Below are 20,721 nucleotides of genomic sequence, written 5' to 3'. Positions count from 1 at the left end.
TCTTAGCATGCTCAGCCACTCCCCCCTAACTCCCCAGATAATTACTGACCGAAAAAGGTCATTATTTGTATAATTCACCCATAGTAATTCAAAAATGTAGCTGCTTCACCAGCTTCTGCCAAGTGGTTTTTCTGTATGACGAGCTTGATTTTCTGAATAGAGTTCATTCCACTTAGATAAAAGCTGCTTAATTTAAATTATCTTAAATTAATTTGAATTGAAATCATACAAAATAAAGCTGTTATATTAAATTTGCTTAATCCAAATTACTTTACAATTTGATTTTTTTTATTAAGTAAAAATTGACTTTGAATTGACTTTATATAGAGTTCAGTGAAAGCATACACAAATGATTACCACATCTAAAAGAAAAAGTCAGGTCTACCTAAAGATACAGGATTATGTGAGGTCTCCAGGAGTCTTTCGCCATGACCTTCGGACAACTTCTTTATTTCAGTGGAAAGATAAGTGAACATTTCCTGCAACAATATAAATTTACCAATGAGTATACAAAATGATTAATAATAATGTCTGCTGAACATTTCATTTATACATTAACTTCCATTCGGTCATAATGTCTGAGAACTTCTTTTTCACTTAGTATTTTTTTAATTGTCTCAATTTGATAATGAAATGAGTAATAGATGCTGTGCTCATTGTGCCCGCTGAGGTGGATGTAAAAAATGCCATGGCACTTTTCAAAGAGCAGGTAAGTTTCTCCTGGAATCCTGGTCAATATATATCCTTCAACCAACAGCAGCAAAAATAGATTATCTAGTCATTTATCTCATCACTATGAGTGGGACTTTGTTATGTGCAAATTGGTGCCGCATTTCCCTACATTATAACAGTGACTACACTTCAAAAATAATTATCTGGCTATAAAGCGCTTTGGAACGTTTTGAAGCATTATATAAATCCAAATTACTTCCTTCTTTCATTCCACTCCCTTTAAATGGCTTTGAATTTTCTTTACTGCTCTCAGGTGGACGCAAAAGATCCCGTGGAGCTATTTCGAAGAGAAGCAGAGGAGTTATCGCCAATTTCCTGGTCAATATTTATTCTCCAATCAACATCACAAACAGATTGTCTGGTCCTTAATACAATGTTGTTTGTGAGAGCTTGCTGTGCGCAAATTGGCTGTCGCGTTTCCTACATTGCAAAAGTGACTACACTTCAACAAAGTACCTCATTGGCTGTAAAGCGCTTTAGGAAGTCTGGTGGTCGTGAAAGGTGCTATATAAACACAAGTCGTTGTTCTTCTTAAATCAGTGGCTCCATTCACCTATTCCCAAGACCTATGGGTAAGTTATATCTCCACAAACACACAGTTGCCAAGTAATATAGCTTTGTTCCTAATGAGGTGGCTCGTATTAAACTGGAGGACAAATATAGATTTGAACTTCTTAGAATTGTTTAAAGTTATTCATAACATCACTTCTCCATCGTTCTTAGGAAACTTGGTATATTTGAACTGTATACAAACATATACCCAAATGCCACAAACGGTGAAAATTTGTGAACAAATGTACTGAAAATTACAATTTGGTATTGACAAAGAACAAAAATAGCAGTCAGTCATAGGCTAGCTATTCTGGTAACTACTTACATACTGGATTGTGCATATAACAATTATATTAGTAAGGTTACAATGCAGCAAAAGAAACTGAACAAAATTCAGTTGTCAAACATACATCTTTATTGATCCTCCCAACTTGTACACACTGATATTTATTACAATACAATGAAAACTTAAGAGTTGCCTGTGTAACCTGATGTATCAATATACACATCTAAAAACATCAACAGAAAAAGGATTGAAACCAGTCCTCAGAAGATCTGTGTACCTAGTTTACTGAATCCTTTAATTTCTAGACAAAGTAGTACTTCTCCTTTATAAATCTGAATATATTGCTTATAACAATATCACATACGTATGTAAAAGTTACAACAAGGAAAGATGCCAGTTGGCCCAGCCAGTCCTCGTTAGTGTTTACCCCTTCCCCATATGCTTTCATCCATCCCCTTTTCCTTCATCTGCCGTCACACTTGATGGGTCAAAACCCTGTCCCTGTACTGTAACATTCCATATTATATCAGGGAAGCATTCACAAATACTCATTATCTTAATACGCCTTTTCACTTGCCAATTCATATTACTCCTACTCGCTTATTTTGTATCTGTGGATCTTGGTAACAAAGCAGTTTCAAAGACACCACTGCCCTTTCTTTAGACTTCCCAGATATCATATTCCAAACTATAATGGACCACAAAACAATTATCATAAATCTTTGAGAGTATAATAGGCACTTCCTCTCAAATATGTTGAAAAAACAGGATGCATATTCAATTCAGATATTAAAATGAAAATTATTTCCAACTCTGGAAAAGTTGCTGACTACACTCAGTCATTCTTTTTTGCAGAATGCAGAACCTTGCCAAAGTCAGACATTAGCTTTGTTCAACTGGAACAAATGCCTTAAGTATTCTTGTACCATACATCGCAGGGTGCAATCTTGAGTATTATTACAATTAATGGGCTCAAGTTTCGGAGAGGCCCGCCTAATTTGTAGAACTGGAAAAGCGCCAAATACTTACCTCGCGATTCTCCAACAGCTGTATGGCCGTTTCCAGCTCGGTGTGGCGCTACAGGAGCTGCTGGGGGCGGAGCTACAGCCCTGCGCCAAAAACAGTGCCGGCAGCTGCGCGCATGCACAGTGGAGGCTGCGCGCATGCGCAGTAGCTCCTGGTCCTCCCAGCGCGTCCTGTCTTCGGGCGATGACCCTATCCCTGCCCGAAGGGACTTCGCCCCTATCCCGGGCCGAGTGGCCTGACAGTACTCACCTCTTCCGCAGTGGCCCGCCCGGCATCTCCTGGGGGCAGGCCCCGGCTGAACTCCTCGTCGGTGGAGGGGCCCGCCCGAAGTCCAGGGCGGCGGTCCGTTATCTGCTGGGGGCGGGCCCCGCCCGAAGTCCTTGCCGTTAGCGACGGGGCCCGCCCGAAGTCCTGGGCGGCGGTCATCTGCTGGGTGCAGGCCCCGCCCGAAGTGGTGTCGGCGTCAGGGCTCACCCGAAGTCGTGGGCGGCGGTCCGGCATCTGCTGGGGGCAGGCAGTCCTCAAAGTCCTTGGCGCACTCGTCGGCGGTGGGGCCCGCCCACCAGGCATCTCCTAGGGGGGCCCCGTCCCAGCAGGCTGTTGGAGGGCTCCCGGTGCTGCAGTAGGTGAGTAGAAACTTTACATTTTTTATTTATTGATTGATTTTTTAAAAAAAAATGTTTTTGATTGATTTATTTATCATTTATTATTGATGATGGCTCTTTATTTGTTAAGGTGAAGTGTTTAATGCTTGTAAAATTCCCTAACTTCACTCTAACTTCCCTTCTCCCCTTCATCTCTCGTTCCCTGCGCCTAATTTATACGTGTAGGCAAGGTTTTTCTGAGCGTAAAAAAATCTACACTTACTCCATTCTAAGTTAGTTTGGAGTAAGTTTTTGCTGCTTAAGCTTGCAAACAGGCGTAAGTAGCTGGCAATGCCCCCGTTTGAAAAAAACTGTTCTAAAACAAAACTATTCTAACTCACTAGAATTGGAGCAAACTAAATGCCGAGATTTGCAATTTCTAAGATACTCCATTCTAAACTAGTTGCTCCAAAAAAATAGGAGCAACTCGAGCCGAAACTTGAGCCCATTATTAGTAATACCACTCACTTAAGCTTTTCTACCGCACTGTAGCTATTGCAAGGGCACATGACAAAATGCTTTTTTGGTAGCAGTTCCAAAACCAAGTGTGCATGCTGTCTTACAGCACGATGGGCTCAATTTTCTCCAATGCCGGTTTTTTGGCATATTTCAAGAGTTACGCCCATTTTTTTGGCCCCGACTACACCAAAAAAAACTTGAAAGTTTCCCCGTTCAAATTTTTTGAATTGGTGTCGCGCAGCCTGACCTTTAGCTTCAGGATGACACCCCACTTCTGCGCACGTGCAAAAAAAAAGTTTTTTACGTAACTGCTATGGGCGCGCATAACCAGTACACCTCCCTGTCTGCATTCGGCCATTTTTAAAGAGCCAGTTGTGTGTGAGAACTGTGTGAGAACTTTAATTCCCAGTGGGGAAAAAAAAATCGGAACTGCAATATGTAACGTGGCTCAAGGACCAAGAATTTCTCACAAGAGGAAGTGGAGGCACTAGTTACTGTAATTGAGGCCAGACCCCAGCAGAGGTCACAAGAGTTTCACCAAAAGAAATGAAAAAACACTGGAACCAACTTACACAAGATTACTGTGCAATGGTGACCACCCAGAGGTCTGGAGGCCAGTGCAAACAGTAGCAGGACCTTGGTCGAGTCGGTAACATTTTCATTTTTTCACTGGAATGGCAATTGTAAATGTGACCATCTGTATGTCCCACCCAGCAGAAAGACACCCTCTCTAAAAAGTTGTATTTTCATCTTTGCAGAGGAAGGTGGCACACAACAAAAGAGAACTCGAACAGGAGGAGGCCCGACAAATCTGCACCCACTGACACCCTTGGAAGACAGGGTCGCTGCTTTGATGGGTCCTGCCTGGAGAAAAGCAACCACCACTGCACAAGCTGGGCCCACACTCGAGGGAGAGGGTAAGTCCTGCAAATTCCACAGTCTGGCTTTGCTAAAAGTCAAGTACTGCGCGGGCTAGCCATGCTTCGGTTCATGGGGATGTCTCTTGTCAGCTACGCTTCAGCAATGTGCTATCATTCATCGTGGTCCTTCAAATGAGCCTGTTACCTGCGCTGTGTGAGCCGACTCATTCCACCCTGCCCCCTTCTCTGCTGCTAACCATTTGTCTGTACTGTTATATTTTGTAGAACTTGAGGCCAACTCTGACGAGACTGAGGCCGACGCAGAAGATGATTCAGACGCGGACGAGGCTGAAGAGAACATCTTCCAATCCCACCTTCCAGACCAAGAGCATGGGGGTGAAGGAGAGGGGGTTGGGGGGGGGGGGGGGCTGGGGGCGGGAGGATGAAGTCCCACCGTTGTACTCACTCTGGAGGTGGTGTTGGTGCCGCCCATTGAGGTGCCAGCCCCTTTCCTGAGTGGTAAGAGTGTTGGGATATTCCATGGTTTCACACAGTCCGAGGCTGCGGGTCCCAGTGGGGTGCAGCGAACCACACCCAGGGTGAAGAGGGGAAGGAGAGCTCGACAGCTCTCCTGAGGTGCAGGATGCAACAGATGTGGTTCAAATGGTGGCAATGAGTGCAGAGAGCATTGACCTTACACGATCTCTCCTGGACACCATCAGGGTGATGAGGTATCGGGACGTCGCAAGAAGTAACAACACTCTCACGGGAAATGGGAACACTGCACGGGCACATTAGAGATGGAATGTCGCAGGTAGCTGATACACTGTCGGTGAACATGAGGGAGGGAATGTTGCAGGTAGTTGAGAAGCTGTCGGGGCACGAGGGAGGGAATGTCGGAGGTCGCTGCTGCAATAAGGGAACACGCTGGAATCAACTGCCACACCTACTCCAATCCCCAGACCAGCCTCTGAAGAGGCCCAAGCCGGGCCTTCCACATTACCGCCTGTCCACGCACCCCATCAAGAAGCACGCATGAACCGAGATGCTCGAAAGAATAAGCTTGGTACCAACCCGAGAAACGCTGTGCCACCGCCTGCGGGCAGGGTTGGAGTCACCAAGACCAAGCGCAGTGGGTGGTCTTAGAATAAGGTGGAGGAGAGATGGGTGCAACCTTTCTTTGCTGCTGTTGTTGTTATTATTATTGTTGTTACTGTTGTAACTGTTCTCAAATTAAAAGTTTTTTTGTAAGTGATGCAAATTTACAAGTTTAAAAGTTTGTAAGTGATCTTAACTGAAAACTTTAAAGTTTGATACAAGAATATTTTTATTTAAGTACAAACAAGTGTTAAAACTTTTGAGTAAAATATATTTTAAATTATAACTGAATCATTTCCATTATTTGTTCCATTAACACAACACAACATTACGGAACAGGTCCAAACAGTAAACTTGGTCCATTTGGAATAGTTGCCACTGAGTCTTCAGGCAGAAAAGCGTTCACGGATGAGTTGCTGGTATAAGGCTTGAGCAATCGTTAAAAGCGCAGGACGGCCCGCCCTCCTCCGCCATCGTGCTCCGGGTTCAGGTAGTTGCATGGCTTCCTCGTCTTCATCATCTGCACCATCCTCCTCCTCATCAATCACTCTCACCGCAGGTAGGTCTTCTACTACCAGCTGCTGCTGCCTCATGATGGCTAAGTTATGCAGCATGCAGCACACAACAGTGACCTGACCGATAATCTCAGGTGATATTGCAAGTAGCCTCCGGAATGGTCCAGACATTGGAAACGCTGTTTCAAGATGCCAATGATCCTCTCTATGATGCTGCGCGTCGCAATGTGCAACGTGTTGTATTCCCGGTCAGCTTCTAACCAGATTACACGTCGGGGCGTCATGAGAAAGGTGGCGAGGCTGTACCCATTGTCCCCCAGTAGCCAGCTCTGTCCTTCTGGCTGCTGCTAAAACAAGGCAGATATAGTGCTCTCACGTAGGATGAACGCATCATGGGTGCTCCCAGGGTATCTTGCATCAACTGCCATGATGCGATGCATGTCATCACAGACGAGCTGAATATTGACGGAGCGGAAGCCTTTTCTGTTCCTGTCCATCTCGGAATCCTCCAAAGGTGCTCGCAAGGTGATGTTGGTACAATCAGTGCAGCCCTGTACCTTTGGGAAGCCGGCAATCCTGGAGAAGCCCACAGCCCTGTCACACATTGCCTGGGCGGTTATGGGGAACTTTATGTAGTCATTCCTCCGGGCATATAGTGCAGCCGTCACTTGCTGAATGCAGATGTGTGTTGCATGTTGAGAAATGGCACACACATCCCCAGTTGTGGCCTGGAATGATCCAGATGCATAAAATAAAAGTGCAGCTGTAACCTTCACTTCAACTTACAAAGCAGTCCTCCTGACGATTCTAGGATGCAGGTCTGCTTTTATTAACTCACAGATCTCGGTTACAACTTCTTTGCGGAAACGCAGCCTCTCACAGTCTGCATCACTCAGGTGCAGGTATGAACGCCTGTCTTTTTATACCCGATGTGGGTAAGGCCTCCTGCGCATCATCCTACGTGCTCTGAGACACCTCAATAATGATGTCTAATCAATCTTCTCCGCAGCATAATCATGCAGAAGCCTTGTCAGTATTGCCCCCATAATTTAATTATAACTTTGCAAGAAGCTCAAAACAGCAGGACAAAGCACTCACACCTTCTTTCCTCTCTCTCTTCCCAAGGTCGATGCCCTAGTATGGACCAGACCTTGGTCTGCGCATGCGCAATAGGCTTGCTTAGAACGGGAAGCAAGGTATTCAATGAAGAAACAAAAGGGCTAGATTTTCCCCAAGCAGTTTTGTTGGCGCACGGACCTCAAAAGCGCGGACTTTGCGCGCTGGAAACGGCGACGACAAAAACTCGCCCCATCCTGGCCGCTGCGTACAGTCCCCAGAGTCGTGGCGTGGTGTGGAGGCTGAACGGGGGGGGTTTGGAGCAACAGGCCAATGCACAAAGCACTGCTGGCACCTGCGCGCATGCTCAGTGACAGCTGCTCGCATGCTCCTGCTGGCCAAAGTGGCATAAATGGCCAAGACTGGCGTAAGTGTCTGGAAACGCCCCCTTTTGAAAATAAAACTGACCTAAAAAAAAATCGTACCTGACACAAATCTGGAGCAAATTTTTTGGGGAAAATGGCATTTCCTAACTTATGCCAGAAAAAACAACTTACTCCAAAAAAAATTGATGCAAGTCATGGCCAATTTTGGGCCCAAAGTCTAATGCAATTCTTTCATTTAGGATTTTTTTCACCACCGAATGTCTCCTCACCGGGCTCGAGATTCGGCCGGCAGCATCGCTCCCTCGCCCGGACACAGGGGCTCGGCATCCACCACCACCCCGCCCCCCACCCACCCCCCACGGGCTTCTTTTGAAGCTGCTGTATAGCCTAAGGGTTCTCATCCCTTCAATTCGGCTTCTACCTCCCCGCTTCCCGTGTTTCTTTTGAAGCCAAGCCTGTGTCCGGGTGATGGAGCGATTCTGCCGGCCGATGCTCCAACCGTCGAGCCCGGTGAGGAGATGTTCGGTGGTGGCATGGTACTTTGAAAAAAAAAATCAAAAATTCAAGAATTGCATTAGACTTCCATTTTCTCCCTTTTGACTTTGAAAAAAATTAAGCTTCATGATACATCTTCTTTGCCTTTTTGACTCCCTCCAAAACTTCACCCAAAAACAATGGCGTCTTTCTGCGCTGATTTTTTGATGTGTGCGGCTTTTTCTTAAGTGCCCAGAAGGTTTTTTGGGAGTGGTCAAATACACCGTCCTAGGATAAATCAAAGTTGGACAAACTTGCTTAAATGTGAAAAACTGACGCAGACATCAGGTTACGACGCAGAAAAATCCTAACCTAAAAAAATTGTAACTGACGGAATAACGCTGGCGCAGAAACTTTGGGGAAACTTGGACATTTTAATTTACTCAAAAAAAAAAACGGCGCACGCCAAAAAAATGATGCAGATAACTGGGGAAAATTGAGCCCAAAAATGTATATGTTGTTCCAGCAACTTTTATATCAAGCAGTAAAGATTAGTCCATGTCACGTTCCCAAGATTGCAGAATGTTAACCTCAACTAAGGTACCGTCCATGCACTGAATGTTCGTTTTTTCTTGCAGTAATTATTTCTATGAATAGATTTACTCCCAAGCCCGTAAAAAAATCTCTTAATCAATCACTTTTTAAGATACATAAATCTTCTGCAGTATATTTCCAACAATGCATGTTCCTCACTGTAACTCTGTAACCGGTAATTATTTTTTCTAATAAATATGCATCTCATTGCAACAGTTTATCGTATCCATGCTATTAAATCTTCATGAATTCTAAATAAAGAATGGTGACTGTCTGACTACAGGACATCTGTGTAAATGACGTTGTTAATGAACATTTAATGAGTCTTAGAAAATTAATCTAATTGTGCCATTTTATCTTAATAGGATCCCTCCACAAGCCAAACTGAATTGATCTAATTTAAATAGGACAAAGAAGATTGTTCATTATGACCACAGTCTTTCCTGAATACAAATTAAACTAAAATGCAAAGCCAACAAAAAAAAATCTCCCACTGTTCAATAAAATTGCAGCAAGTAAGCAAAACAGGATGAGAAGAAAATACATAGACGTGCATATATCTGCTGTTATGTACTGCTTCCTGTATGTTCGAATATGTGTTCTGTGCTGTAAGTTAATTGTCATTTAGGATTGCCAAATCCAGCAACTCATACAAAATAAAAGATTTCCAGAATTAACTTTTCAAAGGAATTATGAGGCAAGATTTATTTTGCTATTTGCTATTTATAGAGAAATTATAAATGTGTGTATAAAGAACAGATTTATAATGTCACTATAAACAGCAGTAAGTAGAAATCTTCCCCACCAGCTTCTGATGCAAGGAGACCACTTGATGCAAGTTTGGTTAAAACCTAATAAAGTCTTCAGCTTACTGAAGTCATAAGCCTACCTAAATGTAATTTCTAGCTCATCGAATGCTGAAGTGTCCTTTGTAATGTTTAGTATTTTCAGGCGAACAGCAATTTTAGGCCCTTAGGTTCTGAAAGTTTACTTATGCATGCCATGTTTCTGAACAGAACTGAAAGGGTGAGAGGTAAATCACTAGCAAGTTGGGGAAAATGCCTTTTCAGAATTAGGACCTGCAGAAGGAATGGGATGGTACTTTCCTCTACCACATCAATAGTTTTTCCCTTTCTATGTTTCATACAGTTAGTGAAGCGGCTATAATGTAATGACACAGGATAAATGGATTCCTTTGCAGTGCACCTGCTCCACAGCACTGATCATAATGGCAACTGCGTTTTGTCCACCCCTCCCCCCACCCAATGAATACACTAAGCTAAGTTGTGGTACAGTTGCAGGGATACAAGGTTAAAGTATATTTTCCAACTAATTTTAAGATATTAATTATTCTCACTACGGTCACACTGGATCTGTGATCCAATCTGCCAACTATATTCAACACTATGTAGATGTTACATACAATATCAGATACTGTGAAATGTTTGATATATTCCAGTTTCATCATTCATTGAGGGAATTCTAATAAACGGACTCATAATCCTAAAAATGTTATAACGGATAATGTGCCAAAAATTACGGCCTCTCTGGGTGCGTACGGTGTGCACACGCAACTGATGAGGCCTCACAAATGCCGGGTTTCGGCGTGCAATGCGCATGTGCCAAGAACTGGCTTTTGCGATCTTTCGGAGCTCCCATTACTATAAATGAGAATACTACATAGTGATTGGTCCAGGCCCACGTGATTCCAGGATGCGCATACAATCCTGGAAGATATGTTCCCGTACGCTGGATTGCGAATCTAGGTCTACGTTCCTCCGGGACCACCAGGTACTTTTGTCCAAAAAATTTCTGTTGGATGCATTCACCCACAGGAAGCCCCCAACTGCAATTTGCCCCCCCAATATTTGTACACCTTGTGGTGCCGGCAGTGTCCCCTGCCCATTACTGTGTCTTTAACTTAAACACATCTGATTAGGGGCAGCCTGAAAGCAGACATTTGGCACCCAACTCTCCCAGTGACATCACAAATGAGAAGCAGCGGATTGCGGAAATATTCTCATTTATGGTGCCACTCAAGTGGAACGTCATGACGTCAAAGCTGTAATCGTTCCACACAAAAAGGTCTACTTCCATCCTGCCTGTAATTAGTGTTTTTGAAGCATAAAAGTGCAAGAAGAGATGGCAGACACCCAGGTAAGGTTTAGAGAACAAAACATTTTTGGCTCTTAAGTTTTAAAAATATGACACTCTATATGAAACAACAGCTGCAAAACTCAACAGCAATCTCATACAAAATATAATCAGTCTTTCAAGTAGAATCCATAAATAAAAACAGAGTGAAAATAAACTCTTCTCATTTATCAATGAGTAGAGTTATTGTTTAAATGAGTTCAGGGTGTATGATAAGAACATAAGAAATAGGAACAGGAGTAGGCCATACGGTCCCTCGAGCCTGCTCCGCCATTCAATACGATCATGGCCGATTTGATCATGGACTCAGCTCCACTTCCCTGCCCGCTCCCCATAACCCCTTATCGTTTAAGAAACTGTCTATCTCTGTCAAATTTATTCAATGACCCGGCTTCCACAGCTCTCTGAGGCAGCGAATTCCACAGATTTACAACCCTGAGAGAAGAAATTTCTCCTCATCTCTGTTTAAATAAGGGCGGCCCCTTATTCTAAGATCATGCCCTCTAGTTCTAGTCTCCCCCATCAGTGGAAACATCCTCTCTGCATCCACCTTGTCAAGCCCCCTCATAATCTTAGACGTTTCGATAAGATCACCTCTCATTCTTCTTGTCATGTATGAAGACCATGTATACTAACTGTCTAGTCACATAAGGTGTGCCACCAGAGGGCACTGCAGTGGGAGACCTGAGGGTCACCTGCATAGGTGTGCAAGGCCCAGTATAAAAGGCTGCCTACCATGTTTGTGCCCCTGGAGTTACAATAAATGGGACTAAGCTCACAACAGCTCAAGTACAATACTAGACCTCGTGGAGTCATTCATAAGAGTATTAAAGACTTAATAACTGGCGACGAGATTATGAACTTTCACGCAAAAATGACTAATGTTGGTGCATTAGAAAAGTTCTGAGAGGGTGAAGATTGGGAAGCCTTTACGGAGCGGCTTGACCAATATTTCGTAGCAAACGACCTGGTAGGCAATGATCCAGCCACGCTGGCAGATAGGCGCAGAGCTATCCTGTTGACCAGTTGTGGGCCCGCAGTCTATGGCCTCGTCAGGAACTTGCTTGCACCAGAGAAAACAACGACCAAGTCATACGAGGAGCTGAAAGTGCTTATTCGGGACCAACTAAAAGTGAAGGAGAGCATCCTCACGGCCAAGCATCGATTTTATACACTCGCCTTCCCGAGGGCCATAAAATCGCGAAATACGCTGCCAACCTCAGGAGGCTAACAGGACCGTGTGAATTCGGCGCATTCCTCGCCGACGCGTTGTGGGAAGTCTTCATAATTGGCATCGGTCATGAGGTCCTTCTTCACCGGCTACTGTCTACCGAAACCACCGTCAGTCTGCAGAAGGCCATCAGCATCAGCCAGGCGTTCATGATGTCAAGCTGCAGCTCCAAGCAGATGATGACTCACTCTCAGGACTCAAACCCGTACTGTACTAGGCAAGTACTGTAAATATAGAATGGCGTCTTTCACAGGCAGAACTGCTGAACGTGAATCTGCCCAGGGCAGAGCGTACAGGCCCCCCGAGTCCTTTAACTCAGAGTCCGCCGAGGGGTGCAAACGTAAGTAGAGTAGCACCATGCTGGTGTTGCGGAGGTAATCACAGGGCTCATCAGTGTCGGTTCAGAGACTATGGGCCCAAGTTTCGGGTCGCGCCAAAGTGCGCCTAAAAAAAACTTACAGATTCTCCGGCTCCCTGCAGGTCCTCTGGCCCTCGGCGCGGCGCAGCACGAGCTGTAGGGGGCGGAGCTAGGTCCCTGCGCTGAAAACAGTGCCGGGACCTCTGCAAATGCGCGCTACAGTGAGCGCGCATATGCAGTAGCTCCAGGCGCCCAAAACAATGTGGGAGGGGCCCGAAGCACGCAGCCCCGAGCCCTGGCCGAATGGCCTCACTGGGGCTGCGTGCATAAGGCTGCCTCCCTCGCCCAGCTCCTGCTTCCTCCGGACCGGACCCGAGCCGACTTGATTCCCGCTCCCACCCCCACCGGACCGCCCCCCCCCCCCCGACCGACCTCCGCTCCCGACCGATCTCCCCTCCCCCTCCCCCCCCAACTGATCTCCGTCCCCGATCCGCACTCCCGACCCCCCCAGACCCCGGACCCGACGCCACCTACCTGTCAATCCAGTAAGTCTAAGCTCGAAGTCTTGGGCCCGGCCCCTTCAGCCTCCCTCTCCTTTCTTTCTCTCTCTCTCTTCCCCCCTTCTCTCCCGCCTTCCCCTCCCTCCCTTCTCTTGCCCCCTCCCCCACCTTCTCTTCTCTCACTCCCTCCCTCCCCTCCCCCCCCTCCTCCTACCTCTCCTCCTCCCTCCCTCCCTTCACACCCCCTCCCCTCCCTCCCTCCTCACCCCCCTCCCTTCTCACCCCCCTCCCTTCTCACCCCCCTCCCTTCTCACCCCCCTCCCCTCCCTCCCTCCTCACCCCCTCCCCTCCCTCCTCACCCCCCTCCCCTCCCCCCCTCCTCACCCCCCTCCCCTCCCTCCCCCTCCCCTCCTCCTCTCCCCCCCTCCCTCCCTTCTCACCCCCCGCCCCTCCCTCCCTTCTCACCCCCCTCCCCTTCCTCCCTTCTCACCCCCCCTCCCTCCCTTCCCTTCTCACCCCCCTCCCTTGTCACCCCCCCCCCACCCCCACAACACCCCCTCTCCCCCACCCCTCCCCATCCTCCCCCTCCCCTCGCTGTCAGAAACACAGACACTGACAGACAGAGAGTGAGAGACACACACAGACAGACAGAGATAGAGACACTGACAGAGAAACACTGGGGGGGGTGCATCCCAGCACGCTGTTGGAGGGCTCCCGGTGCTGCAGTCGGTAAGCAGAAAATGTTTTATTTATTGATTTTTAAAAAAAAATTATTTCTTATTAATTCTTTTGATTTTATTGGTTGATTTATTGATGTTTTTATCATTTATTATTGATGATGGCTCTTTATTTGTAAAACTGAAGTGTTTAATGTTAGTAAACCTCGGCGGCAGTCGGGAGCAGCGTCGAGGAGGTCCGTTGGTGAGGCCTATAAAAGGCGTACTTGTGCAGCTACAGGGAGAAGGCAAAAAGAAGTAGAAAGAAACAGAAAGGTGACATCACGGCCAAGGAGGTAAGTGATTGGCTGGTGATTGGTGAGTAGTTTTTCTTTTTTCTCTTCTATAACGAAGTAAACTTTAGCATTGTTGTTGCTTATCTAAGGGTTAAGTCATGGCAGGACAGCTCGGTCACGTGTCATGCTCCGCCTGTACCATGTGGGAACTCAGGGACGACTCCAGTGTCCCTGACGACGATGTGTGCGGGAAGTGTATCCGCCTCCAGCTCCTGACGGACCGCGTTGCAGAGTTGGAGCTGAGGGTGGATTCACTCTGGAGCATCCACGATGCTGAGAATGACGTGAGTAGCACGTGTAGCGAGTTGGTCGTACCGCAGGGAAAGGGTCCACAGCCAGATAGGGAATGGAAGACCAGCAGGAAGAGCAGTGCAAGGAAGGTAGTGCAGGGGTCCCCTGTGGTCATCCCCCTGCAAAACAGATACACTGCTTTAGGTACTGTTGGGGGGGATGACTCATCAGGGGAGGGCAGCAGCAGCCAAGTTCATGGCACCGTGGCTGACTCTGTTGCACAGGAGGGCAGGAAAAAGAGTGGGAGAGCGATAGTGATAGGGGATTCAATTGTAAGGGGAATAGATGGGCGTTTCTGCGGCCGCAACCGAGACTCCAGGATGGTATGTTGCCTCCCTGGTGCAAGGGTCAAGGATGTCTCGGAGCGGGTGCAGGACATTCTAAAAAGGGAGGGAGAACAGCCAGTTGTTGTGGTGCACATTGGTACCAACGACATAGGTAAAAAACGGGATGAGGTCCTACGAAACGAATTTAAGGAGCTAGGAGCTAAATTAAAAAGTATGACCTCAAAAATAGTAATCTCGGGATTGCTACCAGTGCCACGTGCTAGTCAGAGTAGGAATCGCAGGATCGCGCAGATGAATACGTGGCTTGAGCAGTGGTGCAGCAGGGAGGAATTCAAATTCCTGGGGGCATTGGAACCGGTTCTGGGGGAGGTGGGACCAGTACAAACCGGACGGTTTGCACCTGGGCAGGACCGGAACCAATGTCCTAGGGGGGAGTGTTTGCTCGTGCTGGTGGGGAGGAGTTAAACTAATATGGCAGGGGGATGGGAACCAATGCAGGGAGACAGAGGGAAACAAAAAGGAGACAAAAGCAAAAGACAGAAAGGAGATGAGGAAAAGTGGAGGGCAGAGAAACCCAAGGCAAAGAACAAAAAGGGCCACTGTACAGCAAAATTCTAAAAGGACAAAGGGTGTTAAAAAAACAAGCCTGAAGGCTTTGTGTCTTAATGCAAGGAGTATCCGTAATAAGGTGGATGAATTAACTGTGCAAATAGATGTTAACAAATATGATGTGATTGGGATTACGGAGACGTGGCTCCAGGATGATCAGGGCTGGGAACTCAACATCCAGGGGTATTCAACATTCATGAAGGATAGAATAAAAGGAAAAGGAGGTGGGGTAGCATTGCTGGTTAAGGAGGAGATTAATGCAATGGTTAGGAAGGACATTAGCTTGGATGATGTGGAATCCATATGGGTAGAGCTGCAGAACACCAAAGGGCAAAAAACGTTAATGGGAGTTGTGTACAGACCTCCAAACAGTAGTAGTGATGTTGGGGAGGGCATCAAACAGGAAATTAGGGGTGCATGCAATAAAGGTGCAGCAGTTATAACGGGTGACTTTAATATGCACATAGATTGGGCTAACCAAACTGGAAGCAATACGGTGGAAGAGGATTTCCTGGAGTGCATAAGGGATGGTTTTTAGACCAATATGTCGAGGAACCAACTAGGGGGGAGGCCATCTTAGACTGGGTGTTGTGTAATGAGAGAGGATTAATTAGCAATCTCGTTGTGCGAGGCCCCTTGGGGGAAGAGTGACCATAATATGGTGGAATTCTGCATTTGGATGGAGAATGAAACAGTTAATTCAGAGACCATGGTCCAGAACTGAAAGAAGGCTAACTTTGAAGGTATGAGGCGTGAATTGGCTAGGATAGATTGGCGAATGATACTTAAGGGATTGACTGTGGATGGGCAATGGCAGACATTTAGAGACTGCATGGATGAACTACAACAATTGTACATCTCTGTCTGGCGTAAAAATAAAAAAGGGAAGGTGGCTCAACCGTGGCTATCAAGGGAAATCAGGGATCGTATTAAAGCCAAGGAAGTGGCATACAAATTGGCCAGAAATAGCAGCGAACCCGGGGACTGGGAGAAATTTAGAACTCAGCAGAGGAGGACAAAGGGTTTGATTAGGGCAGGGAAAATGGAGTACGAGAAGAAGCTTGCTGGGAACATGAAGACGGATTGCAAAGGTTTCTATAGATATGTAAAGAGAAAAAGGTTAGTAAAGACAAACGTAGGTCCCCTGCAGTCAGAATCAGGGGAAGTCATAACGGGGAACAAAGAAATGGCGGACCAATTGAACAAGTACTTTGGTTCGGTATTCACTAAGGAGGACACAAACAACCTTCCGGATATAAAAGGGGTCAGAGGGTCTAGTAAGGAAAAGGAACGGAGGGAAATCCTTATTAGTCGGGAAATTGTGTTGGGGAAATTGATAGGATTGAAGGCCGATAAATCCCCAGGGCCTGATGGACTGCATCCCAGAGTACTTAAGGAGGTGGCCTTGGAAATAGCGGATGCATTGACAGTCATTTTCCAACATTCCATTGACTCTGGATCAGTTCCTATCGAGTGGAGGGTAGCCAGTGTAACCCCACTTTTTAAAAAAGGAGGGAGAGAGAAAACAGAGAATTATAGACCGGTCAGCCTGACATCGGTAGTGGGTAAAATGATGTAATCAATTATAAAGGATGTCATAGCAGTGCATTTGGAAAGAGGTGACATGATAGGTCCAAGTCAGCATGGATTTGTGAAAGGGAAATCATGCTTGACAAATCTTCTGGAATTTTTTGAGGATGTTTCCAGTAGAGTGGACAAGGGAGAACCAGTTGATGTGGTATATTTGGACTTTCAGAAGGCTTTCGACAAGGTCCCACACAAGAGATTAATGTGCAAAGTTAAAGCACATGGGATTGGGGGTAGTGTGCTGACATGGATTGAGAACTGGTTGTCAGACAGGAAGCAAAGAGTAGGAGTAAATGGGGACTTTTCAGAATGGCAGGCAGTGACTAGTGGGGTACCGCAAGGTTCTGTGCTGGGGCCCCAGCTGCTTACACTGTACATTAATGATTTAGACGAGGGGATTAAATGTAGCATCTCCAAATTTGCGGATGACACTAAGTTGGGTGGCAGTGTGAGCTGCGAGGAGGATGCTATGAGGCTGTAGAGCGACTTGGATAGGTTAGATGAGTGGGCAAATGCATGGCAGATGAACTATAATGTGGATAAATGTGAGGTTATCCACTTTGGTGGTAAAAACAGAGGGACAGACTATTATCTGAATGGTGACAGATTAGGAAAAGGGGAGGTGCAACGAGACCTGGGTGTCATGGTACATCAGTCATTGAAGGTTGGCATGCAGGTACAGCAGGCGGTTAAGAAAGCAAATGGCATGTTGGCCTTCATTGCGAGGGGATTTGAGTACAGGGGCAGGGAGGTGTTGCTACAATTGTACAGGGCCTTGGTGAGGCCACACCTGGAGTATTGTGTACAGTTTCGGTCTCCTAACCTAAGGAAGGACATTCCTGCTATTGAGGGAGTGCAGCGAAGGTTCACCAGACTGATTCCCGGGATGGCGGGACTGACCTATCAAGAAAGACTGGATCAACTGGGCTTGTATTCACTGGAGTTCAGAAGAATGAGAGGGGACCTCATAGAAACTTTAAAATTCTGACGGGTTTAGACAGGTTAGATGCAGGAAGAATGTTCCCAATGTTGGGGAAGTCCAGAACCAGGGGACACAGTCTAAGGATAAGGGGTAAGCCATTTAGGACCGAGATGAGGAGAAACTTCTTCACCCAGAGAGTGGTGAACCTGTGGAATTCTCTACCACAGAAAGTTGTTGAGGCCAATTCACTAAATATATTCAAAAAGGAGTTAGATGAAGTCCTTACTACTAGGGGGATCAAGGGATATGGCGAGAAAGCAGGAATGGGGTACTGAAGTTGCATGTTCAGCCATGAACTAATTGAATGGCGGTGCAGGCTAGAAGGGCCGAATGGCCTACTCCTGCACCTAGTTTCTATGTTTCTATGTTTCCCTTTAAACCCCCCTCCCCCCATTCCCTACGCCTGATTTTTAACCTACGCCTGATTTTGTAAAGTGTAGACAAGGTTTTTTCGAGCGTACAAAAATCTTCACTTACTCCATTCTAAGTTAGTTTGGAGTAAGTTTTCACTGCCGAAACTTTGAAAACAGGCGCACGTGGCCGGACACGCCCCCTTTTGAAAAAAAAATTCTATTCCAAAGTGAAACTGTTCTAACTGACTAGAACTGGAGCAAACTAAATGCCAAGAATTTGAATTTCTAAGATACTCTGTTCTCCACCAGTTGCTCCAAAAAATCAGGAGCAACTGAGGCCGAAACTTGGGCCCTATGTGTGCAAAGGCTGCAGCACAAAGGGCCACCTCCAGCGAATGTGCAAAAGAGCTGTGACTCACCACGTGGAAGAGGAGTCAGCAGATGGCTGTGAATCCAGCGCAGATTATGAGGAGATGGCTAGAGAGGCAGCTCAGTCCCAGGACGAATTGTATGGAGTATATACCTGCACCACAGATTGTCCTCCAGTGATAATGGAAGTCGAGATAAATGGCATTCCAGTCTTTATGGAAGTGGACACGGGGGCGAGTCAGTCAGTAATGAGCCAGGAAGCCTTTGAGAGGCTATGGAACGATCAAGCTGAACGACCCAAGCTGGTCCCGGTTCAGGCAAAGCTGCGCACCTGCACCAAGAAACTGATATCAGTTGTCGGTAGTGCGGATGGCGCGGTGCACAATGTACCGTTGTTTGTGCCTCACTCTGGAGTTACAACAAATGGGACTAAGCTCACAACAGCTCAAGTACAATACTAGACCTCGTGGAGTCATTCATAAGAGTATTAAAGACTTAACACTTCTGAATTCCAATGAATGGAGGCCCAACCTACTCAACCTTTCCTCATAAGTCAACCCCCTCATCTCCGGAATCAACCTCATGAACTTTTTCTGAACTGTCTCCAAAGCAAGTATATCCTTTCGTAAATATGGAAACCAAAACTGCATGAAATATTCCAGGTGTGGCCTCACCAATACCTTATATAGCTATAGCAAGACTTCCCTGCTTTTACACTCCATCCCCTTTGCAATAAAGGCCAAGATACCACTGGCCTTCATGATCACTTGCATATATTCACAGATGCATATATTGCTCCAAAATGGAAAAATCCGGATTACCCTGATGCGTGGAGTTAATTAGTTGGCTTCTTGCCTTGCATAGTCACAAGGTACTTGAATGTTATTCTAAGCTTCTGTGAATCTCTGACAGACTAAACTGGTCTGGCTTGCACCTGTGCAGGATTTCTTTTTGTGCTGTTTTCAGCATTCAGACCTGCATCTAGTCAGGCATCACTACGCAGCTAGGAATACTGTGAATGCGGTAAAGTGCTGTGACAGCTGCCATAAATCAGCAAACTTTCCAGTGCATTAATCTTTTCAGTTGTGAGTCATTTTTTATCTTGTGGAATGGAAGCTTATCTGCATCTCACATACCATTATTTCTTTTTGTTTTTAAAGGATCCATTAAACAGTTTACCAGAAATAAAGACTATTCAGATCTCTTTATGCTCCTCCTGTCAGTTATTCTCTTAAGTCATGAAGATATTCATCCATTTTCCTTCTAATTTTGCTTTGAATTGGTTTTATGTACTTTTCTGCTCCTGAAGGCAATAGTTCAGGCTGCCTTCGAGATACTAGTCCAAGTGGCCGTCCTTCACGCGTGAGCCTGGTTGGTGAGTGAGAGACAAAAAGTAATTTGATTGTAAAGTGTGGAGATTCACAGCAAAGCCCAATCCATCCCTTACTGAATGCAGACTTCCAGCTGGGTAACAGTAAAGAGTTGGATTGCTGGCCACTTTATCGTCTTCGGAGACAAAACCAATGGAATACCACACTGCTGTCCCATAACCACATTTTCTATACAGAGTGACTGCTGTCAACAACCCGGAAGCTGCGCAGAAATGTTAGCTTTCATAAGCCGATAGAAACGGCAATTCAACTTTGAATTTTTATTTTATTTTCGGCTCAGCTCGGCAGCAGCGATCTCTTTTCCCCACTCCTTCCCCTCCTTTCTATCTCACCAATCTGTGGGAAGTCCGGCAAGAACCACCAAAAAAACCACTGGAACTGCACATGCACAACTACTTTATTTCGTTGGCAGCAGTTGCGTCCCTTTTTGCCCACCTCCCCTGAAGGTGCTGATTTACTCCCCCAATCTAATAACCAGCTGCGTCTCGGTTTCTGGCTTACGAATGGCCACTTCAGAGGGCCACTAGAGTCTGTGAAACCACACACCTACATCCAAGTATTAAAGGAAGTAATATTTTGATAGTGCCCAGATATAGAAAAGGATGGGACTGCTGCGGTGTATGGTTTCACAGGCTCTAGTGGCCCTCTGAAGTGGCCGTTCGTAAGCCAGAAACCGAGACCCAGCTGGTTATTTGACTGGGGGAGTAAATCAGCCTTCAAGGGAGGGCGGTAAAAATGGTTGTAAGCTGGTTAAATCCAAGATGGTCACCAAAATGGTCTTATGAACAGATTTAGCATCTGAATTTGTGCCACCAGAATCTCACATTTTTGGAATTGGCTATGGAATTCCCTTTATAATTTACTATTTTATTGGAACTGCAATAACTTTGAAACTTCCCCTCGCTTTTCTGGCAA

The 20,721-nt window shown here is 46.0% G+C and overlaps 1 protein-coding gene across 5 annotated transcripts in view; it reads right to left on the bottom strand.

Moving 5' to 3' along the window:
• Window positions 1–20,721, bottom strand: part of sepsecs (Sep (O-phosphoserine) tRNA:Sec (selenocysteine) tRNA synthase) — a 109,689-nt gene that overhangs the window by 9,249 nt on the left and 79,719 nt on the right. For all 5 annotated transcript variants that reach the window (XM_070863451.1, XM_070863457.1, XM_070863462.1 and 2 more), the window contains one exon: window positions 386–479. In XM_070863451.1, the coding sequence (XP_070719552.1) occupies window positions 386–479 (94 nt within the window). The remainder of the gene's footprint in view (window positions 1–385; window positions 480–20,721) is intronic.

Source organism: Pristiophorus japonicus, chromosome 2, assembly GCF_044704955.1.
Source record: "Pristiophorus japonicus isolate sPriJap1 chromosome 2, sPriJap1.hap1, whole genome shotgun sequence".
NCBI lineage: Eukaryota > Metazoa > Chordata > Chondrichthyes > Pristiophoridae > Pristiophorus > Pristiophorus japonicus.
The sequence above is the reverse complement of the archived record's forward strand: the minus strand, read 5'-3'. Positions and strand labels throughout refer to the sequence as shown.